This window comes from Nyctibius grandis, chromosome 11 (genome assembly GCF_013368605.1).
Source record: "Nyctibius grandis isolate bNycGra1 chromosome 11, bNycGra1.pri, whole genome shotgun sequence".
NCBI lineage: Eukaryota > Metazoa > Chordata > Aves > Nyctibiiformes > Nyctibiidae > Nyctibius > Nyctibius grandis.
In genome coordinates, this window is record NC_090668.1 from 6,216,461 (window position 1) to 6,228,796 (window position 12,336).

A 12,336-nucleotide genomic window follows, 5' to 3' on the forward strand; every position below is an offset into this window, starting at 1 on the left:
TGAAGGGGCTTGTCCAGGTGAATTCAATCCAAATATTGAAGGTGTGCATTGTGCCAGGGTTTAAAAAAGTGTAAAAACCCCAAATTTCAGGTTTTTTATCCTGAGTGGATGCATTTTACATGCAGCCAGCCCCCTGCAGCCCTTCCCATAGGCTCCTGGAGGGCAGGATCCATGCTGGAGGAACTTCCTAGGACAAAAACCCGCAGAATTCTCCCCAAATATTGAAGGCCTGAATCATTCCAGGGTTAAAAAAAGTGTAAAACCCCCAACATTTCAGGGTTTTTATCCTGAGTGGATGCATTTTGCGTGCAGCCAGCCCCCTGCAGCCTTTCCTCCCAGATCCTGGAGTGCAGGATCGGTGCCGGAGGCAGTTCCTAGCACTAAAACATGCAGAATTCAACCCAAATATTGAAGGGATGTGTTGTGCCAGAATTTCTAAAACTATAAAACCCCCAAATTTCAACTTTTTATCCCAAGTGGATGCATTTTGCGTGCAGACAGCACCCTGCAGCCCTTCCTCCCAGGCTCCTGGAGGGCAGGATCAGTGCCAGAGACGGTTTCTAGCATCAAAACATGCTGGATTTGCCCTAGATTTTGAAGGCCTGAATCGTTCCAGTGTTTAAAAAAGTATAAAACCCTCGAAATTTCAGGTTTTTTTATCCCAAGTGGATGCATTTTGCGTGTAGCCAGCACCCTAAGGCCCTTCCTCCCAGGTCATGGAGGGCAGGATCAGTGACAGAGGCAGTTCCTAGCACCAAAACTGGCAGAATTTGCCCTAAATTTTGAAGGCCTGAATCGTTACAGTGTTTAAAAATGTGTAAAAACCCCAAAATTTCAGTTTTTTTATCCCAACTGGATGCATTTTGCGTGCAGCCAGCACCCTGCAGCCCTTCTTCGCAGGCTCCTGCAGGGCAGGATAGGTGCAGGAGGTGGTTCCTAGCACTAAAACTTGCTGGATTTGCCCTAAATTTTGAAGGCCTGAATCGTTCCAGTGTTTAAAAAAGTGTAAACCCCCAGAATTTCAGGTTTTTTATCCCAAGTGGATACATTTTGCATGCAGCCAGCTCCCTGCAACCGTTCCCCCAGGCTCCTGCAGAGCAGAATTGGTGCTGGAGGCAGTTCCTAGCACCAAAACATGCAGAATTCAACCCAAATATTGTAGGCGTGTGTTGTGCCAGGATTAAAAAAAGTGTAAAACCCCTGAAATTTCAGCTTTTAATCCCGAGTGGACGCATTTTGCGTGCAGCCAGCACCCTGCAGCCCTTCTCCCAGGTCATGGAGGGCAGAATCGGTGCTGGAGGCAGATCCTAGCACCAAAACATGCTGGATTTGCCCTAAATTCTGAGGGCCTGAATCGTTCCAGGGTTAAAAAAGTGTAAAAACCCTGAAATTTCAGGGTTTTTATCCCAAGTGGATGCATTTTGCGTGCAGCCAGCACCCTGCAGCCGTTCCTCCTGGCTCCTGGAGGGTAGGATTGGTGCCGGAGGCAGTTCCTAGCACCAAAACGTGGTGGATTTGCCCTAAATTTTGAAGGCCTGAATCGTTCCAGTGTTTAAAAAAGTGTAAACCCCCTGAAATTTCAGGGGGTTTTATCCCGAGTGGACGCGTTTTGCGTGCAGCCAGCACCCTAAGGCCCTTCCTCCCAGGTCATGGAGGGCAGGATCGGTGCCGGAGGCAGTTCCTAGCACCAAAACGTGTAGAATTCAACCCAAATATTGAAGGGGGATGTTGTGCCGGGGCTTAAAAAAGTGTAGAAAGATACATTTTCAAGTTTTTTATGCTGAGTGGATGCATTTTGCGTGCAGACAGCACCCTGCAGCCCTTCCTCCCAGGTCATGGAGGGCCGGATCGGTGCTGGAGGCAGTTCCTAGCACCAAAACTGGCAGAATTCGCCCTAAATTTTGAAGGCCTGAATCGTCCCAGTGTTTAAAAAAGTGTAAAAGCCCCGAAATTTTAGGTTTTTAATCCCGAGTGGATGCGCTTTGCGCGCAGGCCGCCCCGCGCACCCCCTCCCGGCTCCGCGGGGCCGGCCGGTGCCGGAGGCCGCCCCTAGGACCCGGCAGCGCCGCTCCCCGCCCCGCCCCTTCCCTCCCCGCCGCCGCCGCCGCCGCCGCCGCCGCCGGGGGAGCGCGGCCGCTCCACCGCCCCGGGAGCCGGTCCGGCGGGGCTGGGCGGGCAGGGGCCGGGGGGGGAGCGCGGCGGGAGCGGGATGGCGGGGCGGGGAGCGTGGGGGCTGTGGGCAGCGGTGGGCTGCGGGCTGTGCTTGCTGGCGGGCGGGCAGGAGGAGGCGGGCGGCGGCGGGCAGCCGTGGAGGCAGCTGATCCAATGGGAGAACAACGGGCGAGTTTATAGTTTGCTTAACACCGGGAGCGAGTATGTGCCGGCGGGGCAAGAGAGACCCGGAGGGAGTCGGTTGTTGTTAGCGGGAACGAGGAGCGGGGGAGCGGGGAGCGTGCGGCGGCAGGTCCCGGTGGTACCGGCGCGACCGGGTTCGGAGACGGTGCGGGGACAGACGCGGCATCCCTTCGGGTTCGGGCAGGTGCCCGACAACTGGCGTGAGGGCCCCGTGGGTGACAGCAGCCCCTCGCAACGGGTCCGGCCCGCCGGGCGCTCGCGCCAACCTTCCTCTTCTTCATCATCTTCATCCTTCGCTTACGCCTCCGCCGGGCAGGCGGCGTACCCCCAGTTCCCCTTCGCCCCCCAGTACGAGCCCTACGAAGCACCCCGGGCTTACGACGAAGCGTACACCTATTACCGCAGCACCGGCACCGGCGGGGCGGCCGTGGCTTCGGCGGCGGCCAGCGCCAGCGTGGTGTACCCCTACCAACCCCGGGCGCGTTACGAGGACTACGGGGAGGAGCAGAACCCCTATCGAGCCCAGGGGTATTACCCGGCAGCCGAGCGCCCCTACGTACCCGCCGCCCCTCAACCGGTCGATGGGTTGGATCGCCGGTACTCCCACAGCTTGTATCACGATGCCGGGGGTTCACCGGAGCAGGGCGGCCTGGACTCGTACGCCAACCAGCAACCCGCCGGCCACGGCATCGTGTCGGCCGATAACCTACAAGCTCCCGCCGGGACGGGGTACGGGGGCCAGTACCCACCCTACGAGCCGCAGCCGCCTTTTCGGGCGCTGGAGCCTTACGGGGTTCCTCGCCCCGAGTCCTACCTACCTGTGAGGAGCCCCGAAATGCCACAAGCCATCCCTGATAACCAGGCCCGGGTCAGCGTGGGCAGTGTCTACCGGCCCAGCCACGGCGGACGAGGTGAGTCTGGGGGGGACCTTGGGGTGGGTGGCAGCTCTCCGGGGTGGGACGGTGCCCTGGGTGCTTCACTACCTGGGGAGAAGGCAACCCCGAGGGCAGAGCCCTCTGCACCCATGTCTAGTGCCAGTCGCTCTCCAAGGATGCTGCCATGGTGCTATGGGGACAAATGTAGCCGAGGGGTCACCGAGGGGCTGTTGGAGACCCTACACATTTTGGGAATGATGTTTGAGGTGGTGAAGAATGGGGAGGAAAAGGAAAGGAAGCGAAACAGCAAGTCCCAGCGGGGTCTGGGCTTGGGGTGTATCTGTGCCGTGTCCCAGGTCATCCTGTGCTCGTGGGGTGGGTCTGGGGCATGTCCCAGGTCATCTGACATTTGTGGGGTGGGTCTGTGCCATGTCCTAGGTCTTCCCATGTTCATGGGATGGGTCTGTGCTGCATCTCAGGTCATCCCATCTTCATGGAGTAGGTCTGTGCTGTGAGATGAGGGGACACTGTGCTTGATGGGGTATTTATGTGCCATGTCCCAGGTCATCTGGCATTTGTGGGGTGGTTCTGTGCATCTGAGGCCATCTTACACTTGTGCGGTGGGTCTGTGCCGTGTCCCAGGTCATCCTGTGCTTGTGGGGTGGGTCTGTGCTGTGGGACGGGAGGACACTATGCTTGATGGAGGGTTATGTGCCATGCTCCAAGTCCTCCTGCATTTGTGGGGTGGGTCTGTGCTGTGTCCCAGGCCATCCTGCCTGCGTGGGATGGCTGTGTGCCACGGGCTGGGGTCACATCGTGCTCCTAGGGTAGGACAATGCCATGTCCCGGGTCATCCTGGCCATGTGCCCTGTGCTGGGGCAGACTTGATTCACGCGTGGATCTGTGCTGCCTTACCCGGGGCTGATCGCTCCCATCGGGGCCGCAGCAGGGGCCCAAGGTCGCAGCAGGGACTTGGTCACTTCACGTCCTACTGACCCTGATCCTGACGAAATCCTGTGGCTTTTGGCCGAGGCTTGCCAAGAGTGGTTTTGCTCCATGGTGAAATTGGAAGCAAGGCTGGAGGGCGTGAGGAGCAGCAGCCTGGGGGATCTGTTCCCTGCCCGTCCCTTGGGAAACCCATCTCAGCTGGAGTCTCTGATCCGTCTGACCCCGTAACCCATCCAGCCCCATCCCTGGCTTCTGGGAAAAAACCCATCCCAGAGGGTTCGTACTGGGGGAAGCGTTCATTCCCAGCCCTGCCCCGTTGCGTGCAAGTGAGTAAACACAGCGTGAGCAGCCTTGGCTGGGTCAGCCTGAGGTCCAGCCGGCCCCGCCGAAGATGTACGGGAAAGAGCTTGGGGACAGGGTTTGTGCAGAGAGGATCTTCCTCTGGATCTCCGCTCGCCTCGCTGGGAGCAGCCGCTCCTGAGGGGCGAGGGATGCAGAGCCAAGGGATGCTGGTGGTCCCATGTCTCTGGGGACGGACATCTGGGGATGGCCGATGACCCGAGGTGACAGAGGGGAAATGAGAAGATGCCTGCCAAGCTTAGCTTCTCACTGTTGGCAAAGGCTGTGTCCTTCAAGGATCCCTGGAAGCTGGGCCAAGAGGTGATGGGTGCCACAGCTCTGTCAGGGAGAACAGGGTGCCCATGGGTGGGTGGACAACCCTCGTTGGCCAACAGGCCCATCAGCAGGACACCCACCTCTCAGTGAAGGAGCCCTCAGCCTCCTTCACATTTTTCGTTAATAAATATAAAGAAGGGAATAAAGATCATCTGACCAGCCCAGGGAGGTGGCTCGCTGGGGCCACCCCACTGCTTGGCCTCTCCTTGGGGTCACCTACTGCTCTCTCCAGCCAAACTTTGTTTGGGGAAAGTTGTCACCTCCCTGGGGGTCACCAAAAAGAAAAACCCAACCCCAAGCCTGTCACCTTCGGGGTCACCCTTCAGGCAGGTTTCTTAATTGGTCAAAACACTTTATAAAGCCGAATCAGATGTTAATTATGTGCCTAAGCTCTTTAAGAGCCTCCTAATCGGCTCCACCAGGAATGTGCAGCATTCCCGGCCCCTCGCTGGGGCACCTGGGAGGTTAATTAAGTAATTAGATCCCACCGGCTTTTATGAGGGGGTTTATAGGGGCTTGCGTGAGCATCGTGGATCGTCCGCCTCCCTCCATCCAAACCAGCCGGTGAAGTCACCTTAGAAGATGAGAGTTGAAATGGTTTCCAGCTCTAAATCTATAGGAGGCCGGGCTGTGGTGGAGGTGGGAGAGGAGCATCTCATGTGGCTTGGTCAAGAGATGGAGATAAAGGCAGTGAACCAGGCTTTGGCAAGGAGGTGAGGAGGAGACACCAAAAGTCTTCATGTCTTCTGCTCATGGCCGCTGTAGAGGATGCAAGTGTCACCCAAGCCTTGCCCAGAGGGGCTGAATCATCTCGTGCAAAGGAAGTCTTGGCTGGTGAAAGCCAAGCCCATGTGGCATCTAAGCCGTAGGAGCAGATAGCCCACCCCTCCTTGTGTGGTTCAACCAAGGTTCTTACTGGTGCTCCCCACTCTTGACCGACCGCCAGGAGGCATCTCCAGGGGCTTCCTCACCCTGACCCCTACCTGGACCTCTCCCCTCTGCTTTCCTCCACCTCCAGTGGGGTTTTTCACCTTGCCCTCATGCAAACAGGTCGTCCAGGGTTGGTTTTTGAATGGGAGCAAGGTTTGGAAATCCCGTGGGGCGATGGGGCTTTTGGTACCCACTAAACTTGAGTCGTGGTGGCTGTGGTGACACCCGAGGATGCTGTCACCTATGGATGGGGCACCTGGGCCAGGAGGTGACAATCTTGCTGGGAAAGTCTCCCTTTTGGGGGCATGGGGATGGGTCTGGGTTGATTTTTGTTGCTGTCTTCAGGCATTTAACAACCAGCTGGGGATCGTGAGAAGATTCGGTGGGGATGAGGTGAAGGGGTGCATCTCAGTCACTCGAAAGTGTCTCCTTGTCCCTCACAGCCACCCCTTTTGGTGGTCCCCGTGTCTCTGGGTCTGGGACCCAGCATTATCAGGGACGAGGAGGCGAAGCAGCCACCCTCTCAGAAAACAGAGCCGGGATTTTTGGGCTAAGCCCCGCACACCTGCACAAACAGCGCGGCGGGGAGCCAGCCTGCCTCTTTTTTTTTCTTTTAATTATTATTATTCTAATTTTCACAGTGAATAAGAAGAAAAATCTTCTCTGGCAGCTCCCCGAGGGGCGGAGGAGGAGGAAAACCAAACATTTTTCTTGCTGTGGTTCTCCTTTTTTCACAGGCAATAGCGGGGGGGCTGCCAGACCCCCCCTGACTTGCAGGAGGTGGGAAAGTGCTGGCTCAGCAAAAAAAAGGATCAGGATTTGGCCACCCCCCCCCCAACGGGGACAGTTCGGTGCCCTGCTGTGCTAAGGGGACATTTGGAAGGTGTTGAGGTTGGATCGTGCCGTATTAACCCCAGCGATGCTGGTTTGACCCTTCGCTGCCGGGCTTGAGTTGACAATCAAGCGTGAGACCCTACAATAACAACGGGGCCATCCAGGGCGAGTTCTGTCGGCGAAGGGGAAAAGAAAACTCCCCGTTGGTGAAGGAGTCGGGTTTCTCTCCGGAGCATCCAAGAATTTCTTATAAACAAGAGCAGGGAGGGGAAAAAAAAAAGCTGTTTTCTAACTGATGACAAATGTTCCTCTCGCGAGCGGGACGGGACCCAGGGGTCTTCCTCCGTCGCTTGTTTTTAGTATTAATTTTTTTTAAGGGAGGGGGTAACAAGTCTTTCCAAGCTCTCCCCATTTTCCCCCTTCCCCGCGGTCCCCCCTGGGTATTACATCAGCAGCGATGACCAAGCAAGCGGGGCAGGAAACGAGCTCCAGAGGAGTGACGTGATCCCTCGAGGGAAGGCAGGGCGAGAAACAAGAAGGCATTGTTCTTCTTGCCCGTGGAGAAGGGGGGAAAAAAAAAGGGAAAATAGGGATAAAAAAATATAGGAGAGGAAAAAGGAAATGTGCTGGGAATTGTCAGGGTGTTAAAGGGAGGAGGTGATGTGGCTGGAGCTCCCTGGTCCCTGGGGATGGGATGGGGATGAAGATGAGGATGGGGATGAGGACGGAGATGGGGATGAAGATGGGGATAGGGATGAGGATGGGGATGAGGATGATGATAGGGGTGGGGATGAGGATGGGGATGAGGGATGAGGATGGGGAAGGGGACGAGGATGGAGATGAGGATGGGATGAAGATGGGGATGAGGATGATGATGGGCATGGGCATGGGGATGAGGACAAAGATGTGGATGGGAATGGGGAGGGGGGAAGGGGACGGGAATGAGGATGAGGATGGGGGTGAGGATGGGGAAGGGGACGAGGATGGGGATGAGGATGGGATGAGGACAGGGAACGGGATGGGGACAGGGATGGGGATAGGGATGATGATGGGCACAGAGATGGGGATGGGGACAAGGATGGGGATGGGCATGGGGACGAGGATGGGGATGAAGATGGGGATGGGAGTGGGTAGGGGGGAAGGGGACGGGATGAGGATGGGGATGGGAATGAGGATGAGGATGGGGGTGAGGATGGGATGAGGACAGGGAAGGGGATGGGGACAGGGATGGGGATGGGGATGATGATGGGCACAGAGACGGGGATGGGGACAAGGATGGGGATGGGCATGATGATGGGCATGGGGACGAGGATGGGGATGAAGATGGGGATGGGAGTGGGTAGGGGGGAAGAGGACGGGATGAGGATGGGGATGGGAATGAGGATGAGGATGAGGATGGGAATGAGGATGGTGATGATGGGCACGGGGATGGGGATGAGGTTGCAGATGAGGATGGGGATGGGAATGGGCATGGGGATGGGAATGAGGATGAGGATGGGGATGATGATGGGCACAGGGACGGGGATGGGGTTGCAGATGAGGGTGGGGATGGGAATGGGCATGAGGATGGGGACGGGGACGGGGACGAGGATGGGGATGGGGATGAGGACAGGGATGAGGATGGGGACAGGGACAAAGACGAGGATGAGGATGGGGACGAGGATGGGGACAGGCTGGTGAGCTCGCAGGAAGGAGAGATGCTAAGCAGAGGTTGTTGCGGAGCAGAGCTTGGCTTTGCAGAGGGCTGTGAGAAGGGAAACTGAGGCACGGAGCACCTGGGGAGCATCACCCCCCCCCCATCCTGGTCCTTCTTGAGGGGCAGTGACGGGTTGGTGGTCCCAGAGGAGCCTTGGGGAAGGGGAGGTGGGAAAGGGCGTTGCTGGGGGGGGGAGGCGCCGGCTCCAGCTGGGCTTCGTAATGCTTTTGGAAAGCGAGGCAGCCCCCGCCCGTCCCTGCTGCTGTCTGTCTGTCTGTCCATCTCTCCGTCCGCAGCTCGCTTCGGCTCCGCCCCAAGTTGGGGGCAACGTCGGGAATTAAAGGGGAGGAAGGATAATGGTGCGGGGGGGCTGGGGTTTTGGGGTGAAAAACAGGAAACAGAGCAGGAAATAGGGACCCCCCATTTCTGGGGGTCATGTCACCCCCCGGTCCATGGCTGCTGCAGGGGTGGGAGCCGGGGGGCTCGAGGGGACCCCGGTAACCCCTCGCATGGCAGCTGGGCACGGCAGCCAGCCGGGGCTGGGTGTAATTGCTTCCAGGAGGCTGGGTTGAGCAATCCCGCTGTAGGAAAATGGAGGATTGGGATTTGCCAGCGGGAGCCGGGGGGGAAGGGGAGGGGAAGGGACGATTTTCCATCTGCAGCTTAAAAATTAAAAAAAAAGTGGCGGTCACCAAAGCAAAACCTTCCCTACAAGGTCGGGGCCGGCTGCTTCGAGGAGGGGACAGCTGCGTCCCCAAGCCTTGTCCCCAAGCCCTGTCCCCCTCCTCAGGGCTGTCCCCATCCTCCTGGCAGGTCTCCCCGACTTGGTGCCAGACCCCAACTATGTGCAAGCGTCCACCTACGTGCAGCGAGCTCACCTGTACTCGCTGCGCTGCGCGGCCGAGGAGAAGTGCCTGGCCAGGTAGGGGCAGCTGTGGGGTGAGTCCTAGGGAGAGGGGGAGAGGGGGGACATGGGGGGAGAGAGGGGGGTCCTGGGGAGATGGGGACATGGGGGGCATGGGGGGGATCATGGGGAGATGGGGACACGGGGGGAGAGAGGGGGGTCCTGGGGAGATGGGGACATGGGGGGCATGGGGAGGGTCCTGGGGAGATGGGGACATGGGGGGAGAGAGGGGGGTCCTGGGGAGATGGGGACATAGGGGAGTGGGCAGATGAGGGGGCAAGTGGGGGGAATGGGAGATGTGCTGGTGGGGGAAGAGGATGGAGGAGGATGAAGGAGAGGGGAAGGAAAGGGGAAAAGGAAGGGAAAAAGGGAAAGGGAGGAGGGAAGGAGGAAAAGGATGGAGGGGAGGAGAAGGAAAGGGGAAAGGAAAGGAAGGATGGGGAAGAGGAAAGGGGAAAGGGATGGTGAAGGAGAAGGATGAAGGAAAAGGATGGAGGAGAGGAGGGAAGGGGAAAGGGAAGGATAGAGAATGGGAAAGGGGAAAGGAAAGGGGAAAGGGAAGAAGGATGGAGGAGGAAAGGGGAAAGGAAAGGGAAAGGGAAGAGGAAGGAGGAGAAGGATGAAGGAGAGGAGAAGGAAAGAGGAAAGGAGAAGAAAGGGGAAAGGGAAGAAGAAAGGGGAAGGGAAGGGGAAGAAGGATGAAGGAGGTGAAAGGAAAGGAGAAGGAAAGAGGGAAGGGGAGAGGAAAGGGCAAAGAGCAGAGCTCAGCAGAGCTGGAAGCGAAGCAGGGACCTTCTCTCTCCTTATTCTTTTCCCCCGTTCCCTTCTCCGCCGAGGACCCTCTCCCCGCAGAAGCCCTCGCTGGGGATTTTTTCTCCCCGAGGGTGCCAGGGCTGAGCCTGCGCCCCACACCTGGGGGGGGGTTCGTGTCCTCCCCGAGGCTGGGGGCCGAGGGCGGGGGGGACATTGGCATTGACCCTCCCCGATGTCCCCAGCACCGCCTACACCGCCGAAGCCACCGACTACGACGTGCGGGTGCTCCTGCGGTTTCCCCAGCGCGTGAAGAACCAGGGCACGGCCGACTTTCTGCCCAGCCGGCCCCGGCACAGCTGGGAGTGGCACAGCTGTCACCAGTGAGTGTCCCCACCTCCCCGCCAACAGCCCTCCTCCTTTCCATGGCAGCTTTATGGCTTTTTTAATGGCATTTCCCCTTTTTTTTGTGGCTTTGCTTTGAGTTCTTTACAGAGGGGATGTCACTTTGCTTCACACCTATGTCCCTAAAGCCACCAAGCTCCTGCAATTAATGTCCCCAAGGAGAGAGCTGGCAAGCTGCCGTGGACCCAGGGTTGATGGGGAGCCCCCAAAATCACATCTGGGGAGGGGACAGCACCATTTGAGGGGTCTTGACTCTGTCCCCCCCCACCCTGTCCCCAGGCACTACCACAGCATGGATGAGTTCAGCCACTACGACCTGCTGGATGCCACCACAGGGAGGAAGGTGGCCGAGGGCCACAAAGCCAGCTTCTGCCTCGAGGACACCACGTGCGATTTCGGCAACCTGAAGCGTTATGCCTGCACAGCCCACACCCAGGTGGCTTTGGGGGGATGCTCGAAGGGCTCCTTGGGGTCCACCCCCCTCCCCAGCACACCCTGAACCCCCCTTTTCTCCCCACAGGGCTTGAGCCCGGGCTGCTATGACACCTACAACGCCGACATCGACTGCCAGTGGATCGATATAACAGATGTGCAGCCAGGGAATTATGTCTTAAAGGTGGCCAGGGGCATCGGGGGAGATTTTTAGGGGCAAATGTGATCAGTTTGGGGGTTGGCTTTGTGATCTTCTCAACCATTGGGTTCAGGACCACGCGCCTTTTTCAGTGCCACCCCTTTAATATGGGTTTAGGCACTGCCTGTCTTCCCTCTTCCCAATTTTTGAGGGTGTTTTTCCTTCCTTTTCACTCATTTTTAGGTTCAAGTGAACCCCAAATACGTCGTCCTGGAGTCAGACTTTACCAACAACGTGGTGAGGTGCAACATCCATTACACCGGCCGCTACGTCGCCACGACAAACTGCAAGATTTCCCAGTAAGGAGACGTCCCTCTGTCCTTCTCTGTCCTTCCCTTGGCAAAAAAATCAGAGATGGGGGTTGGACCTGAGCAGTTTAAGTCCTTTTCTCCTCCCCTTCATCCGGGTTTTCTGCATGAGCATCCAAAAAGCAGCTGGATTTGGCCAGCGGTGGAGCTGGGGGTCGGTGTCTCGCTCCTTTTGGGGTGTTTATATCGAATTCCCTTATTATTCCAGGGCAGAAAGAAGTGGAGTTTCAAAAGAAACCCCCACTCTGTTTTTAAAATAATGTGGTAAATGTTTTCCTACGTGCATTCCCCAAATCCTGGGATGGTTTTTTTCTGGTCTTCTTTCAGATCTTGATGGGAGCAGGGCCGGAGGGACGTCACCTGCCCCAGCCTCTGTCCCCCTCTCGAGAAAGCACCTGAGCTGGCTCCTCTGTCCCACCGCAGACCCATCAGCAGCTCCTTGAGACCCCCCCCAAAAAAAGCCCCATTTTTCCACATGAGAATGACTCTGAAATATTTTTTTATACTTAACTTTTCTTTAATCTTCCTTTTATTTTCAAATTTCCTGAGGGAAACAGATGCTAAGTTGTAGCTGGAACAAAGGCAGGGGGCCATAAATGCTGTATAAATCGCATATTAGCAAGTGAGAGCGCTGCAGTCTTTAACCCCTTCGGCATTTTTTTTGGAGGGGGGGTCTCTGGTGATGCCACCTGCCCAGGGGAGAAGAAGATAGCCCGAATTTGGAGGTGCTGCCCTAGCAAGGATGCTTGACCCCTCTTCTCGAGGCTGCTGCCACACCGGGATGCTCTGGTTATTTTTGGGACCAAAAGGTGCTGGAAATCCCGTCACCTTCACGCGGGGGCTTGCTGCCTCAGTTCGGCTTTTACAAATAGGGAGGGAGCCCTTGAGATGACTGGAAGTCTTGTTTTATTATTATTATTGTTGTTATTATTAATATTATTATAATTTTCACGATCTTTAAAACCAGACATCATTAAAACACGTTGCTTTGGAGGGGGTCGGTGTTTGGGATCTCTCCCAGAGGT

The 12,336-nt window shown here is 57.0% G+C and overlaps 1 protein-coding gene across 1 annotated transcript; it reads left to right on the forward strand.

The window, feature by feature from the left end:
• The first annotated feature begins 2,209 nt into the window (after window positions 1–2,209).
• On the forward strand, window positions 2,210–12,304 carry LOXL1 (lysyl oxidase like 1). Its single transcript, XM_068410342.1, has 7 exons — window positions 2,210–3,266; window positions 9,127–9,235; window positions 10,213–10,350; window positions 10,652–10,808; window positions 10,893–10,988; window positions 11,187–11,302; window positions 11,639–12,304. Exons 1-7 carry the CDS (start codon window positions 2,210–2,212, stop codon window positions 11,643–11,645), a joined length of 1,680 nt encoding a protein of 559 aa, XP_068266443.1. The 3' UTR covers window positions 11,646–12,304.
• Window positions 12,305–12,336: the final 32 nt, after the last annotated feature.